At 39.5% G+C, this 25,003-nt stretch overlaps 1 protein-coding gene and 2 pseudogenes across 5 annotated transcripts in view; 2 read left to right on the top strand and 1 right to left on the bottom strand.

Annotated features, from left to right (window-relative positions):
• Positions 1–25,003, top strand: part of HSF2BP (heat shock transcription factor 2 binding protein) — a 245,728-nt gene that overhangs the window by 113,380 nt on the left and 107,345 nt on the right. For all 5 annotated transcript variants that reach the window (XM_077119017.1, XM_077119016.1, XM_077119014.1 and 2 more), the window contains one exon: positions 262–379. In XM_077119017.1, coding sequence (XP_076975132.1) covers positions 262–379 — 118 coding nt within the window. The remainder of the gene's footprint in view (positions 1–261; positions 380–25,003) is intronic.
• LOC143648703 (medium-chain specific acyl-CoA dehydrogenase, mitochondrial pseudogene) lies at positions 10,728–14,712 on the top strand (annotated as a pseudogene).
• Positions 18,978–19,872, bottom strand: LOC143648701 (14-3-3 protein epsilon-like; annotated as a pseudogene).

Raw genomic sequence — 25,003 nt, 5'->3', positions numbered from 1 at the left:
AGGAAAACCCTCTGCTCCATTTCAGGGGTACTAAACTAATTACAGTGGATGTTGCTCACTATTTTAGTAACTTGTTGTGGCGGTCAGTCTTTCTGGGCTGCTGTCTGTGTGGATAAAACCACTTTTTGATGCCTTGCCTTCTCTTCTATTCTTTCATTAGGTGTCTTAGTAGAAAAATACCAGCAAATATTCTGTACTGGATAAACATCTTGGTTCTGATGTAACTAGGATCGTGAGCCTTTGCTTTGTCTTTCGTTACAGATGTTGCTGCCATTGCCTGTGGCCGTGAATTCTTGGTTAATTCGAGCCGTGTGCTCCTGGACACGATATTGCAACTTCTCGGGGACTTGAAGCCAGGACAGTGCACCAGACTCAAAGTGTATGGTGTTTATTGTATTTAAGAGTTAATGTTTATATATTATTTATAATATGTGGATTGGGCCTTTTTTCAGGTAAACTCAATTTGACAATGAGTTTTAAAAAATAGAAGCCACAGATTGCCTGGAGAATTGAGATGCACGTTGCCTATTATATATTATTTTAGAAAAAGAATATAAGCATAAGGAATGTTCTCGCCTTAGACCAGTGAGTCCCAAATACTATCACATGACATTTCAGGATTATGTTAATTATCTTGAAATGAATTTAAATTTAGTTCTTTTTAACTAAGAAATTAAAATAATTTTTAATAAGGACAGAACTGTAGAAAATAGTACAGTTTTTATTCACTGATTAAAAAAAATATATTTTTATTGAGAAATTTTCACAATATACAGTCCATTCATAGTATATAATCATTGGCTCACAATATCATCACATAGTTGTAGTCGCTAATTTTTTATATGGCTGCTTCAGAAAGATCAGCTGTAAAACTTTTACCAGCAAGTAATGTATGAAAAAACATTTTTGAACCTTGTCTCATCCTTTGGTTAGAGCCAAAAAATGAAGGATGGTGTGAGTTATGTGCTCCATACATTACTTGGATTAAAAAAGTCTAAAATTAAAGTTGTGAGGGTTTGTACTAGGGCTACAACAGTTTTGTTCAAATAGTTACACCATAGCTTCATTTAGAGGATGTGGTAGATGCTTATGGGAAGGTCGCTTGGCCCAGATGGCCAGAGCTGGGATATGTTTTCTGGTGGAGAAATGATATCTAGGCCATGGTGTGAAGGCAGGCATGAGAAGCCAAGTGCACAAGGGGTGAAGGAAGGGTCCTTCCAGCAGCAGGAACAGTACATGCAAAGGCAGAGATTTGAGGCCTAAAGGCACTCATGGTATTGTAGCACGCATTATCGTGGTCACCATCAGAGCCATCAGCCTTTGAGCATGTTCCATGTGCCTGGTAGTCGTCTTAGTGCTTTGCATGCATTAAATCGTTTAGTCCTCCCAGTGACCCCATTAGGAGCTGTTATTGCCTCCGTTGTACAGAGGAGGAGACTGAGGTTCAGGAAGGTTAAGGTTATGCTCAAGGCCACAGAGCCAATTAATGATGGACCCAGAATATGAACTGTGGTGGTCTGCATCCAGGTGCCCAATCAGTTATTTTAGAAAAGCAGCAGTGCCCTTGTACCTAATACAAGGATAATTTGTTTTTGTTCCTATTAGGTACTGATAGAATGCTGTGATATTTTCATCAGAGACCTAAGAAATGTAATGGTAGCTGATTTAACCCCTAGGACTTTTGTAATTTTAGGTCTATGATCTCTTTTTTAAAAAAAAATTTTCTATTAATTTTTAAATTAAAAAATATATAACAACAAACAAACACAAGCATTCTTAACTTTTGATCATTCTGTTCTGCATTTATAATCAGTAATTCACAATATCATCACATAGTTGCATATTCATCATCATTATCCTTTCTTAGAACATTTACATTAATTCAGAAAAAGAAATAAAAAGACAACAGAAAAAAATTCATACATACCATACACCTTACCCTTTCATTGATCATTAGCATTTAGATCTAAATTTATTTTAACATTTGTTCCCCCTGTTATTTATTTTTATTCCATATGTTTTACTTGTCTGTTGATAAGGTAGATAAAAGGAGCATCAGACAGAAGGTTTTCACAATCACACAGTCACATTGTGAAAGCTACATCATTATGCAATCATCTTCAAGAAACATGGCTACTGGAACACAACTCTGCATTTTCAAGCAGTTCCCTCCAGCCTCTCCATTACATCTTGACTAACAAAGTGATATCTATTTAATGCATAAGAATAACCTCCAGGATAACCTCTCGACCCTGTTGGGAATCTCTCAGCCATTGACACTTTATTTTGTCTCATTTAGCTCTTCCCTCTTTTGGTCGAGAAGGTTTTCTCAATCTGTTGATGCTGAGTCTCAGCTCATTCTAGGATTTCTGTCCCATGTTGCCAGGAAGGTCCACACCCCTGGGAGTCATGTCCCACATAGATAGGGGGAGGGCAGTGAGTTTGCTTGTTGTGTTGGCTGGAGAGAGAGGCCACATCTGAGCAACAAAAGAGTTCTCTTGGGGGGGGTGACTCTTAGGCCTAATTTTAAGTAGGCTTGGCCTATCCTTTGTGGGGTTAAGTTTCATATGAACAACCCCCAAGATTGGGGGCTCAGCCTATAGCTTTGATTGTCTGCACTGCTTGTGAGAATATCAAGAATTCAACTTGGGGAAGTTGAATTTTCCCCCTTTCTCACCATTCCCCAAAGGGGACTTTGCAAATACTTTTTTATTCACTATTCAGTCGCTCTGGGGTTTATTGGGGTGTCACTCTGGACAAACCAACAAAATCTCATGCCCTGCTTAAGGTTAGGACTATGATCTCTTGAGTAAATTTTGCTATGTGATAAAGGTATGAATAAAAAGTAATTATTTTGTGTATGGATGTCAACCACGTTCCAGTGGGAAGGGCTGTCCTTTCTCCCCTGACTTGCCTTTGCACCTTTCTTGAAATTCAGTTGCTGATTTTTGTGTTGATCTATTTCTGGTCTCTTTGTTCTGTTCCACTTATCCACTTGTCTATCTTAATGTCAGTGCCATGCTGTCCTGATAGCTTTAGCTTTATACTAAATTCTGAAGTTCGATAGGTCAGTCCTCCAACATTTTTATTCTTTTTCAAAAGGTGGTTTTTTGCTCTTCTCGGTCATTTTCATTTTCCTATGAATTTTAGAACCAACTTGTCAGTTTTAACAAAACATCTGCTGAAATTTTCACTGGAGTTGCATTGAATCTGTAGGAAGAATTGAAGTCTCAACGATATTGAGTGTCCTGACCCATTTATTTAGGTCTTTTATTTCTCTCAGCTTTATTTCGTAGTTTTCACTGGATAAGTTTATATGTCTTTTGTGAAATGTACCCATAATGTTACTGTAAATGGTACTGTTTTTAAGTTTCAGTTTCTGAATATTTGCTGTTATATAATATTTGTTGTAATATTTGTTACAATATATTATATATAATATGAAGCTTTTGTATTTATTTATTGACTTTTATTTCCTGCAACCTTGCTAGCTGTTCTAGTTTGCAAGCTGCCGGAATGCAATCTACCAGAAACAGAATGGCTTTTAAAAACAGGAATTTAATAAATTCTAGTGTACAGTTCTAAGGCCAAGGTAATGTCCCAATTAAAGCAAATCTATAGAAATGTCTAATCAGAGGCATCCAGGGAAAGATACCTTGGTTCAAGAAGGCCGATGAAGTTCAGGGTTTCTTTCTCATCTGGAAAGGCACATGGTGAACACGCTCAAGTTTTCTCTCTCATCTGAAAGGGCACGTGGCGAACACAGTGTCATCTGCTAGCTTCCTCTCCTGGCTTCCTGTTTATGAAGCTCTCCGAGAGACATTTTCCTTCTTCATCTCCAAAGGTTGCTCTGCTTCTTGTGGCTGCGCCATTCTGCTCTGCTCTCTCTGCATATCTGTCATTCTCCAAAATATTTCCTCTTTTATAGGACTCCAGAAACTTATCAAGACCCACTCAAATGTGTGGAGACATGTCAACACCTAATCCAGCTTAACAACCACTCTTGATTAAATCACATCTCCAGGAAAATGATCTGATTACAGTTTCAAACATACAGTATTGAATAGGGATTATTCTGCCTTTATGAAATGGGATTTTGATTAAAACGTGGCTTTTCTGGGGTACATGCATCCTTTCAAATCAGCACACTAGCTCAGTTACTTTTTCTAGTAGCATTAATGTAGATTTAATCAGATTTTCTACAGAGATGATCATGTCATCTATTAATAAAAACAGTTTTGCTTCTTTTTTTCGATCTGCATGAATTTTATATCTTTTCTTATTACATTGGATAGAAACCTCAGTAAAGTGCTGGAGTAGTGATTTTAGGGGGAAAACAAATCTTTTGCCGTTAAGAGTGATATTTAGCTGTGCTTTTTTTGTAATGTCCTTTTTCAGGTTGAGGATTGGTCTAGTTTCCTAGGCTACTAAGAGCAAATACCATTAAATGAATTGGGTTAAACAATGAGAATTTATTCTCTCATGGTTTTGAGGCCAGGAAAATGTTCAAATCAAGGCATCATGATGATGCTTTCTTCCTGAAAACCACTTGCTGGCGATCCTTGGCACCTCTGCTACATGACAAGGCACATGGTCCTACCCACAACTGGGTGGGTCACATCTCCGTGGAAGCAATCTAATCAAAAGATTCCACCCACAATACACCAACACTCACAAGATTGAATTTAAATTAAAAGAACTTATCTTTTCTAGGGTGCTTAACAGTCTCAAACCAGCACACTCATGAACACAGATGTGAAAATCCTCAACAAAATATTTGCAAGTTGAATCCAGAAATATACGAAATACTACATTACAAAAAAAGTACAGCTAAATATCACTGGTATCTCCTTTCTCTTCTAGGTATAGTTGCTTTCAGCTTTTCTCTCTCTTTGTCTCAATTTCATTCTCTTATATAGAATTCCAATTACAGGATTAAGACTCATCCTGACTGAGGTGGGTCACACTTTAACTGAAGTAGCCTCATCATAAGGTCCTATTTACAATAGGTTCATATCTAAAGGAATGGATTAAATTTAAGAACATGTTTTTTTTTCGTTGTTTTTGGGAACATGTAGCCTTACACCACCACAAGGACGTTACCTTTAATTCCTATCTCATTAGGAGTTTTTACATATATGGATGTTGAATACTGTCAGATGCTTTGCCTATGTTAGTTGAAATGGTCATGTGGTTTTTCTTCTTTAGACTGTGAATTTGGAGAATTACATTGATTGGTTTTCAAATATTGAACCAGCCTTGCATTCCTGGCATAAATTCTTTAATGCAGTATTTCGTATATTTCTGGATTCAACTTGCAAATATTTTGTTGAGGATTTTCACATCTGTGTTCATGAGTGTGCTGGTTTGAGACTGTTAAGCACCCTAGAAAAGATAAGTTCTTTTAATTTAAATCCAATCTTGTGAGTGTTGGTGTATTGTGGGTGGAATCTTTTGATTAGATTGCTTCCACAGAGATGTGACCCACCCAGTTGTGGGTAGGACCTTTCGGTTAGATTTCCACGGAGTTGTGACCCCTTTCCATTCAAGGTGGGTCTGAATTAGTTTACTGGAGTCCTTAAAGGAACTTACAGAGAGAGAAAGAAACTCAAGAGTCAGTACTGAGAGCAGATGCCTAGACATGGATGTTTGGAGATGCAGAAGGAAACTGCTGCAGTATATGCCAGAAGACTCACAGAAGCTGAGAGAGCCATTTGAAACCAGAAGCTCAGAGAGAAGGACAGCAACATGTTGCCATGTGCCTTCCCATGTGACAGAGAAACCCAGGTTGATTGGCCTTTTTGAGTGACGACATCCTCTTGTTAGTGCCTTAATTTGGACATATTTACAGCCTTAGAATTGTAACTTGTAATTTACAAAGCCTCTTTATAAAAGCCAATCCATTTCTGGTATATTGTATTTGGTAGCATTTGCAAACCAAAACAATGAGGGATCTTGGGCTATAGTTTTATTTTCTTGAATTTTGTCTGATTTGGGTGTTTGGGTATTGCTGGCTTCATTAAATGAATTGGGAATTGCTGTCTATTCTTTTTATTAGAAGAGCCTTTTTAATATTGATGTGTCATTTCTTTTTTAAATGTCTGGCAGAATTTGGCAAGCCATCTAGGTCTTTTTTTTTTTAAATCTTTAAACTATGAATCCAAATTCTTTAATAGTTATTTCACCTTGGGTAAATTTTCACAGTTTATGGTTTTCAGGGAATTTGTTCATCTCATCTAAGTTGTTGAATTTATTTGCATTGACTTGTTTGTAGTATTCCCTTATTTTAAATGTCTGAGAGAACTGTAGTAAGAGTCCCCCTTTCATTCCTGATAACTTGTAATTTGTGCCTTTTCTCCTTTTTCTCTTTCAGTCTTGCTGGAAGTTTATTAATTTTACTTTTTTAAGGAACCAGGTTTTGGCTTTATAGGTTTCTTTCTGTTGTTTTTATGTTTTCATTGATTTCTGTCCTAATCTTTATCATCTTTCTTCTGCTCTCTTTAACTTTAATTTACTCCTTTCTTAATTATTTCTAGAAGTGAAAGCTATGTCATTGATTTGAAACAACTTTTATTATGTATTAAAATGAAATGCTGTAGTTTTTCTCTGAGTACTGCTTTAGCTGAATCCTACAATTTTTGATAAATTCAGTTAAAAATATTTGTAATTTTTCTCGAGATTCTCTTTTAGACTCATGAATTAATTGGAAGTATATTGTTGGATTTCCAAATACTTGTCCTTTTTCAGATGTCTTTCTCTTACTGATTTCTAATTTAATTTCATCATGATCACAGAATATGCTTTGAATTATTTTAAATTTGTTGAGATTTGGCCCAGAACATGGCTTATCTTGGTGAATGTTCCATGTGCACTGGGAAGACGTGTATTATCTTGTTGCTGAGTTGTGTGTTCTATAAATGTCAATTAGGTCAAGTTGGTTTGTACTATTTTTTTAGTTCTTCTATACTCTTGTTAATTTTCTGTTTATTCTGGTAATTATTGAGAGAGACATGTCAAAACCTCCAAGTATAATTGTGGCTTTTCTGCATCTTCTTTGAGTCCTATCAGTTTTTACTTGATGAGGTATGCACATTTAGGATTGTGATGGTCTTATTGAGTTGACCTCTTTACCGTTATGAAATTTCCCTCTTTATCCTGTGTAGTATTCTTTGCTTTGAAGTCTGATAGAAATATAATCATTCCAGTTTTATTTCTTTAACTTTTTTAATGTAATAGAACAAATATACAAAGTAAAGAAAGAAAAACAGTAGTTTTCAAAGCACCCTTCAACAAGGAGTTACAGGACCAATCCTAGAGTTTGTTACGGGCTTCCATGCCATCATCTCAGATTTTTCCTTCTACCTGCTCCAGGACATTGGAGGCTATAAGGAATACATATTTTTTTTATCATCACAATTGACTTTTTTTTCTTTTTTTGTGACAAATAACATATATACAAAGAAAGCAATAAATTTCAAAGCACATCATGACAGTTAGTTGTAGAACAGGTTTCAGACTTTAGTATGGGTTACAATTCCACAATTTTAGGTTTTATATTTCTAGCTGCACTAACAAACTGGAGATTAAAAGAAATATTGGTATATTAGTTCAACTATCATACTTGTTTGTTAAACCCTACCTTCTCCGTATAACTCTACCATCACTTTTGATCTTTCTCCTATTCTTTAGGGGTATTTGAGCTATGGCCATTCTAACTTTTTCATGTTGAAAGAGGCTGTCACTAATATGGGGGTAGGGAACTTGATGTAGCTGTTGTTCTGGAGAGGCTGCCCTCTAATATTTGTATGGTATATCCTTTTCCATCTCTTTACTTTTAACCTACATCTGTCATTATATAAGAAGTGAGTTTCTTGTAGACAGCGTATTATAGGGTTGTATTTTTTAGATTCATGCTGCTAAGCTCTGACTTTTATTTGGTGTATTTAGACTGTTTACATTTACTATAATTATTATTATGCTTGGGTTTGTCTGTTAGCCAGGGTTCTCCAGAGAAATAAAACCAACTGTATGTATGTGTGTGTATGTGTATGTAAATGTGTGCATGTAAATATTAAGAAATTTATTATAGGAATTGGCTCTCATGACTGTGGGAATTGGCAAGTCCAAATGTCATAAGGCAGGCTGTAAGATTGGGTAGATTCCCCCAGGAGAAGCTGGCTGGCTGAGGTAGAGATGGAAATTCTTTGTTCTGACTACTGAAATAATCAGTTCTCCTTTTAAGGTCTTCAGCTAATTGGATGAGGCTTCTCCCATTGCTGAAGCCCTCCTCCTTTGTTGATTGTAGATGTCATCAGCCATAGGTGCAATCAGCTGGTCATTTCAATCTGTGAAATACCCTCACAGGTATTTGGCTGTATTTACCTGCTTGACCAAACAACTTGACACGATCATAACCTAGCTAAATTGATAAGGAACTTAACCATCACAGTCCATCTCTTGTCAGCCTTTACAGAAATAAGGATGGTAATAACAGTATTATTCCTTATTTTATCCCTTTAACTACATTACAAGGTGATGTGACAGTAGTGGGGGCCATAGGCATTTGGGCCACTTCCTCAGATAACTTACTTGTGCCTTCAGGACCTTCTTGAGCCCACTCTCTATATATACCACTTGCATTTTATGATGGAGTACTGGTATACATGCCCAGCTTATGACTTGGTGGGTCAGACAACACCCAGTTCATGATAGGAAACTCAGGTCTCATGGTAACTTGGTGGCCCATGGTTAAGTAAGGCTCAGTAGTAGGCCAAAAACTATTTCTCAAAAAGGAGAGGATAGCAGGGCTCTGCTCTAAAATCCCAAGGGCTTACATTGTGATTCTCCCATAGGGGCCTGCCAGAGGCTCCAAAAAGCATTTCTCTTTGCAGTGAAACTTTGAGCACCATTGTTTCTTCTGGATTGTATGGCATAAGACTTGCACAGCTGTTTGAAGAAACCTCCTCTTGTTCCAGTCCCCACTCAAAACTAACAGCTGTTTGGGTCACTTATCCCATGGGCCAGAGTAGCACACCCAAATGAGGAATTTGTTGCCTCCAGTATCCAAAGAGGTCAACTAGGACTTGCCCCCCCCCTCCCTTTTTTTTTTGCTTGTAGAAAGGGCCAAATGCAGCACCTTATCCTTTACCTTAAAAGGGATATTTTGACATGCCCCACATCACTGGACACTTAGAAATTTCACTGAGTTGGAAGTCCCCTGTATTTTTGTTGGATTTATTTCCTATCCTCTGAAATGCCTTACCAATAAATCTAGAGTAGCAAGAAGTAGCAACTTCTTGCTTGCTAGATCCAATCAGTATAATATCATCAATAAGATGGACCAGTGAGATATCTTGGGGAGGGAAAGATGATCAAGGTCCTTGTGGACAAGATTATGATATAAGACTGGAGAGTTGATATAGATATACCCTTGAATTGGGATGGTGAAGGTATACTGCTGGCCTTGCCAGCTGAAAGCAAACTGTTTTAGTGGCCCTTACTAACAGCTATGGAAATAGAAATATTTGCCAGATAAATAGCTACTTACTAGGTACCAGGGGATGTATTGATTTGCTCAAGCAGTGGTATCACATCTGGAACAGTAGCTGCAATTGAAGCCATCACCTGGTTAAGTTTATGATAATCCACTGTCCTCCTCTAAGTCCCATCTGTTTTTCGCACAGGCCAAATTGGAGAGTTGAATGGGGATGTTGGAATCACCACCTCTGCATTGTTCAAGTCCTTAAGAGTATTACTGATCTCTCTAATCCCTCCAGGAATCCAGTATTACTTCTGATTTACTATTTTGCTAGGTAGAGGTACCTACATAGCTTCCACTTCTATGGCTTCTTCTTGGCCTTTCCTACCTTAATAATCATCACTCCACAATTCAGGAAATCAATGTGGAGATTCTGCCAGTTGCTGGGTAGGTTTATTCCAATTATTTATTCTTGAACTGGGGAAATAACCACAGAATGGGATTGGGGACCCACTATACCTCCTGTGAGATGGCCCTGAGCTACAACTCCCTCGATCACCTCACTTCCATAAGCCCCTACTCTGATTGGTGAACTACATTGACATTTTGGGTTTCCTGGAAAGAATATCAGTTCCAAGCCAGTGTCTAATAATCCCAGAAATGCCTGATTAGTTCCTTTTGCTCAGCGTTCAGTCACCCTAGTAAAAAGCGGTGGGTCCCTCTGGAGAAGGTGGGGAGCAAAGGGGACCGATCTTCCTTTTGTTCAAGGGGTTCTGAGTCTATAACTGTCTGAAGTCTGGAAACTGATTGAGGAGCTATGTGACTTTTGTGACTCAAGTTAGACTATAGTTCACTTGACCTAGAACTCATCTCCTTATAGAGATCAAGTAAGAGTTTAGTGGAATGCCCATTTGTTTTACTTCTGTGTACCCCATGATCTGCTAATCAACATCCTTGGTCTCGAGTCAAACTACTCTGAGTCTGTCTTTGTTTCTGCTGTCTATTTTGGTAGCCATACCCACCTTGTCGTTTGTGATCAAGTGCTGCCACTTTGGCTTCTGCCATCCCAGGATTTGATCATCCCCATCATGTTTAGGGATCCAAGTTCAGTGACAGCAGTTCCTACAATGATGTCTGACATATCTGTATAGAAGAGTGATCATTGGGCATCTCTTCGTTGTCTTTTCCCATATGAATTGAGGTTTTCTTTCTTTTATATACTTAATAATTTTGGATTGAATCCCAGACATTTTGAATATTGTGTTATGAGTTTAAATCCTCTGGAAAATGTTGATATTTTTGTTTTAGCATTGTGCTAGTTTGAAACTGTTAGGTACCCCAGAAAAGCCATATTTTTTTCCTAATCCAGTCTTGTGGGGGGGCATACCTGTTATTTAGGGTGAAAACTTTGATTAGATTGTTTCCATGAAGATGTGACATACCCAACTGTGGGTGTGACCCTTTGCTTAGATTATTTCCATGGAGATGATGTATACCCAGTTATGGATGTGACCTTTTGATTAGGTGAGGATGTGACCCTGCCCATTTAAGATGAGTTTTGATTAGTTACTGGAGTCCTTTAGAAAAGGAGGTATTGATATAGTGCCTCGGCTCTGCCTGGTTGGGTGGCATCTGAGTATCTGGATCTGAAGCCGACATGGCAGCAATGTTGAGGCGAAGCTGTGGGGTCCTGAGAAGTAGTTGGTTTTACTGGCGATCGCAACATACAAAAGCTGCCCTGCAACGTGAGCCAGGATTTGGTTTTAATTTTGAGCTCACTGAACAGCAAAAAGAATTTCAAGCTACTGCTCGTAAGTTTGCCAGAGAGGAAATAATCCCTGTTGCTGCAGAATATGATAAAACCGGAGAGTACCCTGTTCCTCTAATTAAAAGAGCATGGGAACTTGGTTTGATGAATACACACATTCCAGAGAGTTGTGGGGGCCTCGGTCTTGGATGTTTTGATGCTTGTTTAATTACTGAAGAGATAGCTTATGGATGTACTGGGATTCAGACTGCTATTGAAGCAAATTCTTTGGGGCAAATGCCTGTTATTATTGCTGGAAATGATCAACAACAAAAGAAGTATTTGGGGAGGATGACTGAGAAGCCAATTATGTGTGTGTATTGTGTAACAGAGCCTATAGCAGGTTCTGATGTTGCTGGTATAAAAACCAAGGCAGAAAAGAAAGGAGGTGAGTATATTATTAATGGTCAGAAGATATGGATAACCAATGGAGGAAAAGCTAATTGGTATTTTTTATTGGCTCGTTCAGATCCGGATCCTAAAGCTCCTGCTAGTAAAGCCTTTACTGGATTTATTGTGGATGCAGATACTCCAGGAATCCAGATCGGAAGAAAGGAATTAAATATGGGCCAGCGATGTTCAGATACAAGAGGAATTGTCTTTGAAGATGTAAAAGTGCCTAAAGAAAATGTTTTGATTGGTGAAGGAGCTGGTTTCAAAGTTGCAATGGGAGCTTTTGATAAAACCAGACCACCAGTAGCAGCTGGTGCAGTTGGTCTAGGACAGAGAGCTTTGGATGAAGCTACCAAGTATGCCCTGGAGAGGAAAACTTTTGGAAAGCTGCTTGTGGAGCACCAAGGGATATCTTTCTTGCTGGCTGAAATGGCAATGAAAGTTGAACTAGCCAGATTAAGTTACCAGAGAGCATCTTGGGAAATCGATTCTGGTCGCCGAAATACCTTTTATGCTTCTATTGCAAAGGCATTTGCTGGAGATGTTGCAAATCAGTTAGCTACTGATGCTGTACAGATTTTCGGAGGCAATGGATATAATACTGAATATCCTGTGGAAAAACTAATGAGAGATGCCAAGATCTATCAGATTTATGAAGGTACTGCACAAATTCAAAGGCTTATTATTGCCCGTGAACACATTGCCAAGTATAAAAATTAAGACCTCTAAAGAAACAAGGTGAATTCTTGAACTAGAACATTATTCACTATTTAAGCTCCAGAAAAGATGAGAAGCTTTAAGGTTTTTCCTCAGTGAAACTTAAAAATAAGTCCTTATGCCACACCTATTCCACTGATACTAATAGTAGTTTTGTCCTTTTGTTTAACTTACAACTTGCCTTTTCTCAACAATTTGGTTTCATTAAAATTATGTGTCCTCCTCAATACCATTATACTTGAATTGCATTAATCTAGAAAAACTATTTTATTTTGACCTCTTAAAATTGGTGTAGCAAATATTTCTTAGAATTTCAGTATTTTTCCAATGACAGGAAATTGAATTTATAGAAGTACTTAGAATGTTCCAGAATTTACATTGAGAAAATACTGTAGGATTTGAATTGCCACCAGATAACTTTCTAGTGACTTGAGAAACTTAATTGTGTTATATTAGAGGAATTATTTTTACTGCAATTTGGAAAACATTTGCTTTCAACTTTGCATTTTAATGGTCAGAAATTTGATGTTCATATTCTCCTGTTATACACCTCCAAGAAATTACTTGAAAATCTTGCTTAATTCTGAGCCCAAAATTTCACTTGCCTTATTTAAAACAAATCAATAAAGTTTGCCTGAAATTTTTATATGGCTTTATTGAACCCTAGTAGCCTTTGGTCTATTGTATACAGTCTCATTTCATGATTTCACATGCATACGTTCTAAAAAGGAATTAAAGTAAAATTGTCTGCTGAATGCTTATTAGTGTATCTGTTTATATTCTTTCCAAGAATTTTTATTACTTCATGCTAACAGGGTATACTTGATGTATTTTACTATGGTGAAAAAAAGTTGGGTTCTGATTTTGAGCTGCATAAAGTACCTGCTCATTTTTTCATTCTAGACTATTACCTTGGAGAATAAACATATCGAATAATGTGTAAGAAACAATTTTTGTGAATTTTTTTCATAATTCTAAACATCAAATAGTGCTATATTGTTATATTAAATTACCCAAATAAAAATCTGAATATTTACAAAAAAAAAAAAAAAAGGAGGTATTTTGGAAAAGCACAGTTGCTCCCAGAACTGGCTCAGGTGCAGGCATTTGAAGATGTTTGAAGTGCTAGCAGAGAGAGCAGATGCTTAGACATGGACATTTGGAGATATAGAACCCAGCAGATGTTGCCATGTGCCTTCCTATGAGATTCTAAGCAAGCCAGAACCCAGAGTTTTGCCCTGGAGAAATTAAGTGAAGACCCACAGATACTTAGAGAGGAAGCCACTGGAATCAGGAGCTGAAAGTAATGGAACTGGGGAAAAGGACCAGCAGGGACCAGCAGACACCAGCCACATGCGTTCCTATGTGATAGACATCATCCTTTCTTTGGAGTCAAGGTATCTTTCTCTGGATTCCTTACTTTGGACATTTTTAAGACCCTAGAACTGTAAACTTGCAACTTAATACACCCCCTTTATAAAAGGCATTCCAGTTTTGGTATATTGCATTCCAGCAACATTAGCAAACTAAAACAAGCAGGGAGTCTGCCTGGTTGGATTCAGGTGGCAAGCTCTTCCCAGCCCTCTCTGTTTGCAGTATCAATGTCAGCCTATTTTCAGAAAGACTTTGCTATTCAGGTATAGCCCTTACATGTGCCCCAGGGACTGGTCTGAGACCTGTATGGTAGTTTTGTCCTTGCGTGGTTCCCAAAGCTTTTGGATTGTGACTTAAGATCAGACCCAAGCATGCACACCTTGAGGTGAGGCAGGAGTTTATTAACAACTTTTGGAGTCTCGTTCCTGAACTCTTTACTCTTCGCAGTGTCCTTGGAACATTCTGGTTCCCTAGACATCCTGTTTTTAGCCCTTCATCTGGAATGCTGCATGTACACTTTTGGGCTGTGCTTGCCTGGGTCCATGCACTTCACAAGATCACAGCCTCTCTAAGTCCATAGAGCCTCCTAGGGGTGCCGTTGCTACTGCTGTTGTACCTGGATGTTTTTGCTTGTAAAAGCTGCCAGATTGCAATATACCAGAAATGGAATGGCTTTTCAAAAGGGCAATTTAAGTTGCAAATTTACAGTTCTTAATTTATGTCCAAATTAAGGCAAGGCTATAAAAATGTCCAAACTAAGGCATCCAGAGATAGATACCTTGGTTAAAGAAGGCCAATGATATTTGGGGTTTCTCTCTCCACTGGAAGGGTACATGGAGCCTGCTAGCTTTCTGTCCAGGCTTCTCCAGAAACTTCCCTGGGGTATTTTCTTTCTCCATCTCCAAAGATCTCCAGCTGTGTGGGCTTTGTTGGCAGTAAAGGTTTTTCCAAGATGGTTCCCTCTTTTTTTTTTTTTTTTTATTTGTTGATCTTGTTTATTGTGACCTTAGTAAACTCCCTTCTTAGTGCTTGTAGTGTTTTGGTTGACTTCTTGGGATTTTCTATGTATACCATCAAGTCATCTGCAAATTAAGGATAGTTTTATTTCTTCCTATCCATGTATTTTATTTCTTGTTTTTCTTTGTATTGGCTGGAATTGCCAGTACGATATTGAATAAGAGTGGTGAGAGAGTAAATCTTCGCTCTGTTCCTGTTACTAAGTGGAAAATATTCAGTCTTTCACCCCTAAGTATGATGTAGTTATAGGTTTTGTAAATGCTTTTTTTTAAAATTTTTTTATTAATCAAAAAAAAAAGAAATTAACACAACATTTAGAAATCATTCCATTCTACACATGCACTCAGTAATTCTTAGTATCATCACATAGATGTATGATCATCATTTCTTAGTACATTTGCATTGATTTAGGAAAAGAACTAGCAAAACAGCAGAAAAAGATATAGAATGTTAATATAGAGAAGAGAATTAAAATAATAATACTAATAAAAATATATATATATATAAAAAGGAAAAAGAAAAAAAACAAAAGATACAAACACACAAACAAACAAAAAACCATATTTCAGGTGCAGCTTCATTCAGTGTTCCAACCTAGTTACATTACACTTAGGTATTATTGTGCTGTCCATTCTTGAGTTTTTGTATCTAGTCCTGTTGCACAGTCTGTATCCCTTCAGCTCCAGTTACCCACTATCTTACCCTGTTTCTAAGTCCTGCTGGTCTCCGTTACCAATGATATATTCCAAGCTGATTCTCGAATGTTGGTTCACATCAGTGGGACTAAAGTATTTGTCCTTTAGTTTTGGGCTAAAGTATTTGTCCTTTAGTTTTGGGCTAGACTCACTCAGCATATTGTTCTCTAGGTCCATCCATGTTATTACATGCTTCACAAGCTTAGTCCGTCTTAAAGCTGCATAATATTCCATCGTAGGCATACGCCACAGTTTGTTTAGCCACCCGTCTGCCGATGGACATTTTGGCTGTTTCCATCTCTTTGCAATTGTAGATAATGCTGCTATAAACACTGGTGTGCAAATGTCCGTCCGTGTCTTTGCCCTTAAGTCCTTTGAGTAGATACCCAGCAGTGGTATTGCTGGGTCGTAATCCATTCTGCCATTCTATGTCTTTTGATTGTGAAATTCAGTCCATTAACTTTTAGTGTTGTTACTGTTTGGATAATATTTTCCTCTACCATTTTGGCTTTTGTATTATATATATCATATCTGATTTTCCTTCTTTCTACACTTTACTCCATACCTCTCTCTTCTGTCTTTTCGTATCTGACTCTAGTGCTCCCTTTAGTATTTCTTGCAGAGCTGGTCTCTTGGTCACAAATTCTCTCAGTGACTTTTTGTCTATAAATGTTTTAATTTCTCCTTCATTTTTGAAGGACAATTTTGCTGGATATAGGAGTCTTGGTTGGCAGTTTTTCTCTTTTAGTAATTTAAATATATCATCCCACTGTCTTCTAGCTTCCATGGTTTCTGCTGAGAAATCTACACATAGTCTTATTGGGTTTCCCTTGTATGTGACAGATTGTTTTTCTCTTGCTGCTCTCAAGATCCTCTCTTTCTCTTTGACCTCTGACATTCTAACTAGTAAATGTCTTGGAGAACGCCTATTTGGGTCTATTTTCTTTGGGGTGCGCTGCACTTCTTGGATCTGTAAATTTAGGTCTTTCATAAGAGTTGGGAAATTTTCAGTGATAATTTCTTCCATTAGTTTTTCTCCTCCTTTTCCCTTCTCTTCTCCTTCTGGGACACCCACAACACGTATATTTGTGCGCTTCATATTGTCATTCAGTTCCCTGATCCCCTGCTCAAGTTTTTCCATTCTTTTCCCTATAGTTTCTGTTTCTTTTTGGAATTCAGATGTTCCATCCTCCAGTTCACTAATTGTAGCTTCTGTCTCTTTAGATCTACCATTGTAGGTATCCATTGTTTTTTCCATTTTTTCTTCTTTGTCCTTCACTCCCATAAGTTCTGTGATTTGTTTTTTCAGATTTTCTATTTCTTCTTTTTGTTCAGCCCATGTCTTCTTCATGTCCTCCCTCAATTTGTTGATTTGGTTTTTGAAGAGTTTTCCATTTCTGTTCGTATATTCAGCATTAGTTGTCTCAGCTCCTGTATCTCATTTGAACTATTGGTTTGTTCCTTTGACTGGGCCATATCTTCAATTTTCCAAGTGTCATCCATTATTTTCTGCTGGTGTCTGGGCATTTGATCAGATTTCCCTGGGTGTGGGACCCAGCTGGTTGAAAGGTTTTTCTGTAAAATCTCTGGGCTCTGTTTTTCTTTTCCTGCCCAGTAGGTGGCGCTCCTGGCACTCGTCTGTCTGCGGGGCAGTCGGCCCGGGAAACCGCGTGTGGAGGCAGGGGTTGCTGGCCGCCGCGGCTTGGGGGAGTGCCGGTCCAAATTGCCCAGCTGGCCCGAGACGCCAAGCGTGACGGGAGGGCCCCGCTCTCCAACGTTCCCAGTCAGACTGGGGAGCCACGTGCGTGGAGGGGACCCCAGTCGCCAGTCGCCCCGGCCGGGAAAATGCGCGCCCCTCGGGTATCTCACCGCAGCGGATTCTCCCTGCCCGTTCAGCCGTTGCAGAATGGGGTACGCTGTCTTTTTGGTCTCTGTCGTGACTCCGGGAGCTGTTTCGTATTGTTTCTGTTTCTTTAGTTGCTTTTCTGGAGGAGGAACTAAGACCCGCGCGTCTTACTAAGCCGCGATCTTCTCCGGAAGTCCAAGATGGTTCCCTCTTAAAAGGCTCCAGTAAGCAACCCCACCTGGAATGGGTGGAGACACATCTCCATGGAAACCGTCTAATCAAAAGTTAACCACCCACAGTTGGATGGGTCACATCTCCATGTAAACAATAAAAAAGATCCTATCCATAAATATTGAATGAGGAATAAAGGATATGGCTTTCCTGGGGTACATAATAACTTCAAACTGGCTCACTGGGGCACTGCTTTCCTATTACTAGACTTCTGGTGCTCTGTGTGTGCCATTGCCCACTTCTGCCTTGAGTGCAGATGGAAAAAGTGGTGAACCTGATGCTAGTTTAGTGTAACTTCACTTTTCAGGGTCCTCAAGTAGCTGGTCTGTGCATTCTGTCCCAGTTTTGTAGCTGTATTCAGTGGAAGCAAGTGGTGGGGCAAGTGTGCTCACCCTACCTTATCTGGAACTAGTCTGCTTTAGATACTTTTACTAATAAATATGCCTGAGTGAGTAATATATGTATATGTAGTGGCATTTTGAGTAAATTTTTATTATTATTTTTTATTTTCTTTAAGTTTAATATTAGTTCCCTGCTGTATTACAGTAAGAACAATACAGATTCTGTATCTGTGACTCCAGTCAGATATCCAGCAGTACAAATTAGCTTCAGGTTGCACATAATGGAACAAAAGGGGTTGAGCTAGTGAAAAGGGGGTAAGGGAGGGGAAGGGAGACAGGGAAGGAAAAGAGACAACTAAACACTCATGCAGGTTTTTCCATACCACCTTCAATGCTAACCTGCTTTAGAGGGAAAATAAAGTAGGCAAGAATGAGCAGCCACGGATTGTTGAACTGTTACCAGCACCATACTTTTCAGCAATATTTCACCAGCATTTGAAACACGTTTTACTGGAAAATCCATTGTAAGTTCCACAAACAACCTTTAACCCATCAAACTATCACCAAAGTAACTTCAAACATTGGTATAAAATTTGATTTAAGCATTTAGAAAAAGGAAAAATGTAACCACCCACATATACCTCTACAGTGTAATTAATCTCTCTTAGATGCTCACATCACCTAGGAAATTAATCTCTCTTAGATGCTCACATCACCTAGGAATCTATTGGCTTTCAAATGTAATTCCCATTTCTAATGGTGATCTTGCTACATCTAGCATGTAGAGAATACAGTAATGCTGAAAAAGCCTCTGCAGTCCTGATGTGTCTTAAGGACCCTAAAAGCTGGGAACAATAAAATCCACAGAAATTCACTCTTGCCTTTAAGAACTTTTGAAAACTTTTTTTTTAAACAACAACAAAACTCCCAAAAAACAAAAACAAAAACCAGAGTGGAACCTAAATTCTGAGACTAAATGTAAAAGTAAAATTTGGTGGTTTTCAGTGACATTGGGGAATTTCCAAGGGATGGGAATGAGGAGGACTGGGGTGGCCAGAGATGGTTTGTCTTTTATGTCTCACTGATTTTCGTCTTCCACATCTTGCAGCACTTCTTTATTCTGCTCTTCACCGTCACCCTGCGTGTCTGAAGTCCTTAGTGTCAGGTTATCATGTAGCAACTGCGTGGTAAATGTAGACTCCTTAGAGATTTCTTCAGTAGGGCTTTCCAGTTCTGCAATTGCATCATCAAAAGATGCTTTTGCCAACTTGCAGGCACAGTCAGGGGAATTAAGAATTTTATAGTGGGCGGGCTATGGTGGCTCAGCAGGCAAGAACGCTTACCTGTCGTGCCAGAGGACCCGGGTTCGATTCCTGGTGCCCATGTAAAAATAAATTAATTAATTAATTAAAAAAAAAAAGAATTTCATAGTGGAATATAGAAAAATTGAGAGCAAGACCTAAGTGAGTGGGATTCCTTGGTAGAAGTTCTGTCATTGCACCATCACTAGCAGCTTTATAAGCCATTTGGGTGTTCTCTGCAGGCTTCTTCCTGTCATTTTTTGTGGCAGATTCATCTGGATGCCAGTGGTAGTCCCCTTTCATTTTATAATAGAAAGTCTTAGACTCGCCAGTGCTAGCTGCTGGAATGAGGTGTTTGTCCAGTACATCCAGTATGTCACAACAGTTTAACTTTAGTCTTAACCATTTGCCAATATTCCCGAATTATTTTTAGTTTTGTCTTCTTCTCTCCTCTCTTGTTTTCATCTTTTTGTTCAATACCACTGATTAACCTCCAGGAGGCTCCTCTGGCTCCTATCATATTTTTATATGCAACAGATGAGAGGTTTCTTTCTTCAGCTGTCAAATCCACATTCATCCTGCTGCTTTCTTCATGGACCCCACCGTTTCGCCATACTGCTCAGCCTGCTTGGCCGGCTTCGTCTGGTGCACCAGATCTCCCTGATCATCCATAGCAGCGGCAGCTTCGGCCCAGTCTGCGCGACGGGTGGAAGCGGATAGCATCTCCAGCTCTCTCAACCTCTTGTTCCCTGGGCGTATTTTCAAGTGAATTGTTATGCATCTAGTTGATTCCTCTTAACTGTTTTATGTAGAAGAAGATGTAACATTGGAGTTATTCATTTCCTGACTGATGGATGTTTAGGTTGTTTTCAGTTTTTACTCTAAAAATATGCTGCAGTGAAATCCTTGGCAAATATCTTCTTGCTAACTGGTGTGAGGGTTCCTCTAGGGTTACCATTAGAAGTGGACTATTGGAAAAGTAGAGTAGGGTATGAACATTTCTAGCTTTAGAAGATTCTGCCCACTGGTCATGAGACTGTATAGTTGCACCTGTGTGGCCTCAGGGCTCTGTGCTCTCTTTTGAAGCTATGCTTTTTTTTTTAAATTGTAAAAAAATAACACACACACACACATATATATAAAGCAATACATTTCAAAGTATACTACAATACCTTAGTTACATAATAGATTTCAGAGTTTGGTAGGGTTACAGTTCCACAATTTTAGGTTTTTCCTTCTCCCTCCTCCAAGACACTGCAGACTAAAATATCAATATAATGATTCAGTACTCATTCTCACTTGGTAAGTCCCATCTTATCTGTTATCATTCCACCTTTTCCTTTGATCTCTGTCCCAATCTTTAGGGGTATTTGTGCTATGCCTATTCTAACTTATTCATGTTGAAAAGGGCTGTCAATAATTTGGGATAGGAATTGATGTCTGGAGAGGCTGACCCCTCTGGGTTTCAGGACTTATCTAGCCTAAGAACCATCTGGAGTTTGTAGGTTTCTAGAAAGTAATCATAGTACAAGGAACCTTCGTAGAATCTCAGATAGAGCCCTAGGGGTTCTTTAGAGTTGGCAGGAATGGTTTTGGCTGAGGTTTGGCAAACCATGATTTAATATCTAGCCAAAGCTTACATAAGAGTAGCCTCCAGAATAGCCTCTCGACTCTACTTGAACTCTCTCAGCCATGATACCTTATTTGTTACAATTCTTTCCCCCATTTTGGTCAGGGAGCATTGTCAATCCTATGATGCCAGAGCCAGACTCATCCCTGGGAGCCAATAACCTATGGTGAAGCCATACTTATGGTTCATAGAAGAGATCAGTCTTAGAGCTTCCCAACTGACACTTTCTGGGCAGCCTTCTCTGTCCTTCTCCTGGATGGAGATGCCTACAATAATAGACATCAGAGACTCCAGAGCATCCACAATCTCACAGCACCCCTGGGAAAGCCATAGTTACACTATCACACATGTGCATCAGAGTGCAGGGACACACATAGGAATCACATATCGCACGCTTGCCATCACATTTTTCACACAGTCTTCTGCTGGCAGCTCCAGCCTACTTGTGGCTGAAGATCAAGTCCAGGTTATACTTAGCCACAACATCCACTCAGGCCAGCCGCAAGAGGTTTCAGAGCCCCCTCTGCTTTTCATTCGCTCTTCTTTGGAATTTTGCTCATCTAGTTATTGCTTCCTGCTTCTGCATATTTTCAGGCTCTCCCTCTCACCTTGTTTCTTATTCCATCCATTCTCTCTTAGTTGTGCAATGACCACCCTTAGGCAGGGCCCTGGGGTTCACTATAAACCATTTATCAGATCAGCTGGAATGTGGATGGCCTTGGGTTTGCCGTGACATGACACGCTTTCCTAGGATGGAGAACGTACTCATGTGCACTGCTCCTTTTCTTCCGGAGATCCCCTGGGCCTGTGAGTCTGTGGTCTTACACAGACTTAATTCTCCTGGGGGTCACAGTTCCTCTTTTTGATGGCCATCACCCATAAGGTGACAAGTGGGATCTTGTGTGACTCTCCCTTTTTGAGTTCTTTCAGTATCATGGCCTTCCAGCTCATATAATTTTTGACTTGTCCAGCTCTGGCATGTTTAGAAAGCCCTTCTTTTTACCTCTCCAAATCTAGATATGTTCAGCAGCTTATGGCCCAATGCCCCAGCGGACTCTGGAGTAGCCCTTGTGGTGCTTTGTGCTGCCGGCGGTGTTTGGAATGCAGTTTCCCACAGTGGTGTCCTCTCAATGCCTTGGCATCAGGCCTCCAAGAAGATCACCTTCTCACTTCATAGCCAGTGCTTTCTGTTATCAGTTTCCTTATTTGTATTTGCCTCTCCGGTGTCTGCTACATGTGACCTTGTGACAGAACCACATGTAGCTCAGATCAGCCCTGGACCAGGCTCCTGGTGGGGGCCCCTGCTGGGACCCTGCCCTCTCTCTCTGCATTTCTACCCCATTATCTGAAAATCCCATCAGCATATTACTAGTACCATGCCTTCCTCTCTGGCCACTGACCACCTGGCCGTGTATGCCGTGTTGGCACATGTGGGTCCCGAGCTGTGGCTAGAACCTCCACACTTTGACTTTGCGCCAGCAGAAGGGCAGGTAAACCCTCCTGACGTGAGGAGGCATGGCCGTGAGGGTGTGACTACATGTGTGGCTTGTCTTTTGCCACTGCTGCCACACAGCATGAGTGTTTTCATTCTCTTTGACGCTTACAAGAATCAGACATCCAAAATTTGTACTTCACATTGGAGATCAGTTTCAGGAGTTAGGATTACTCTCAGCTTCTTTTTTTTCCCCCTTCTTTTTGTACTTAAGTTTCTCATTGGGGCCTTGCTATCTTTTCCTCATTGCCCGTTCTTCATTATATTTTTATCAATCCTAATTGAGCAGGCCACGAAAGGCTGTTGGAACATCTTGTTCTCTTGTTCCTTAGGGTCAGTGTTGGGGTCAGACCTTCTGGGAGTGGCATTGGCTGGATGGGCTGAAGGTCCAGAGTTGTAGGAGGCTCCTGAGGCAGAAGGCAGAGGCTACTGGCAGTGGGAGGCAGAGGAGGACCCAGGGCTGCTTCTCCACCTTTCTGAACGACTAGGTAGTGCTCAGCAAGGCACTATCCTGGGTTGGGGCTATGGTGCATCTCCTTGGAGGACTGTGTTCACTCCTTACCAGGCAGGGTGGGCATGCATCGGTGTGGAAAGAGAGAGCCAGCATCCAGGTGTGGGACTGTGAAGGGTTATAGAAATGCCTCTTGAAAAAAATTTTTTTTAAAAATTAAAAAATAAATAATAATAATAAAAAGGGCAGTGCAACAGTGGCTCAGTGGCAAGAATTCTTGCGTGCTGAGCTGTAGACACAGGTTCGATTCCTGGAGCCTGCCCATGCCAAGAAAAAAAAAAAAAAAGAAATGCCTCTTGAGCTTTGGGATACACTTAGGACCTGTGCCTTAAGGTTGCTATTGATTTGTACCCAACTTGGATGATTGCACCAGTTGTCATCCGTAGGATTTAGCAGTGAGAGTGCTTGGTCATGAAATTTTTCCAGGTCCTCTGGAGCAATTGATTGCTGAACTAATTGTGAGCTCTGCAGGAAAACTAGTTAATACTTTGTGAGGCAGACTAGCGTTATTAAATTTTATCACCTCTTTATTGAACAGCCTTAGCTCTAAACGACTTTTGGCTCTACCTGCAGACCTCATCATCCTTGAATGATGATTCCTTGTCAGGATAAGCAGGCTACTTCCACAAATGTACATTTCCAAAGGGAGAACTTTCTCAGGACGGGTTAAGCTCAAGAGTGCAGTTTTTGAAGATGATTCTAGAAAAGTTTCTACAAAATGTCCTCAGACAATGGCAGCCTTATAGAACTAAGTTTAGGGAAGTGAGTTTGAAGAGAAAACTATAAAAGCACCCATCGTGTGGGTCTGACAGGACACTGCCGTCTCCCTCCCACCCACTGTGGATGCCTGCATGACACAGACAGTGTTTCTTCTGTCCTGTGTCCTCGAGACCTGGCATACAGAACGGCTCAGTAAATGCTGTCAGACTGAGTGGATGAGTTGCAGATACTCACTTTCTGACTCATGGTTGTATTTTTTTTTTTAAGTATACTTTGTATTTTACCGTGCATTTGGGCGGCCCGATGTATTCTTCACATAAAGACCAATTTATTGCCATCTGAAAATAAATCTTCAAACACAATTAGATTTTTTAATTGTTTCCAAACAAAAGTTTAGTAATCCTAATTAGGAGAGTTACAATTAAGAATATAACATGTGTTTAGGAAATTGGTTAACAAATATCTTGAAGAGGGAAGTATGCCTTGAAGGCAAATCCTAGCTAATATTCGAATTGCTTGTGTTAAAGTCCTCATTATTTCTAGATTTTAACAGAAATCAGTGAAGTTTCTAAAATCCCTAGGGCATTTAAGAATTTTATTGTTCATTGTTCCTTAGAATGACTTCATGGGCTCATTGGGCTACATCACATTTTGGTCAATTTAGGTTGCATGTTCTCTGGGCAGTGAATGCCACAATCTTTTTTTCTTGTTTATTTTTATTGCTGATTTGTTTTGAAATACAGGGTGAATCTGTTCTTTGTTACTTCTAGGATACAAGTTTTGTTTCCTTTTAAGATGAAGCATAAGGTAGTTCAGTTGCGTCACCTTTACTGGAAGTGACGCACCTTGCACGTCAGGCCATTGCAGATGGCTTTCTTTTCACTGGGAGAATGTACTCTGCCCTCAGGCTTTGTATGTTTAGGTAAAGAGAGCTTCCTTCTTATTGAAGGTGAGTTACTTGTATTATTTTGTAGCATTTCAGGTTTGTCAGTACCTTATTTTAGTTTTGCTTTCAGTTATTTTATTGTAACTGACAGATGTATCTGGCATTACCAACACTGAAGAGCGTAGAGAAGTTGGTGTTTTGAAGCCCATTAGCCCGTTCATCATGGATTTTCTGCTTAGGTTCATTGTAGAAAGCAGAATTGGATAAAAAGTACAGCTCCTGGTACAGTAGTTTGGGAAAGGACATTTACTATCTCAACACTAGAAAGGGTGCATTGAATGGGCAGTGTCTTTTTGACTTGACAGTTGGAAACTTGAAACATTATTTACAAAATACTTTTGGTTGGAATAGAAATGTTATATTGGAGAAAATATTTACATGAGAAGCAGGAAGTCATTCCAAGTTTTTTGTTGTTAACTCCTTGTGTGACCTGGGGACATCTCTCTGGTCTTCTGTAAGATGTGCTCTGATAAAGACCTGAGGTCTCTGAGCACCATGGTTTCT

Source organism: Tamandua tetradactyla, chromosome 10 (genome assembly GCF_023851605.1).
Source record: "Tamandua tetradactyla isolate mTamTet1 chromosome 10, mTamTet1.pri, whole genome shotgun sequence".
Classification (NCBI taxonomy): domain Eukaryota; kingdom Metazoa; phylum Chordata; class Mammalia; order Pilosa; family Myrmecophagidae; genus Tamandua; species Tamandua tetradactyla.
Note: the sequence above shows the minus strand (reverse complement) of the source record. Positions and strands in the feature narration are given on the sequence as shown.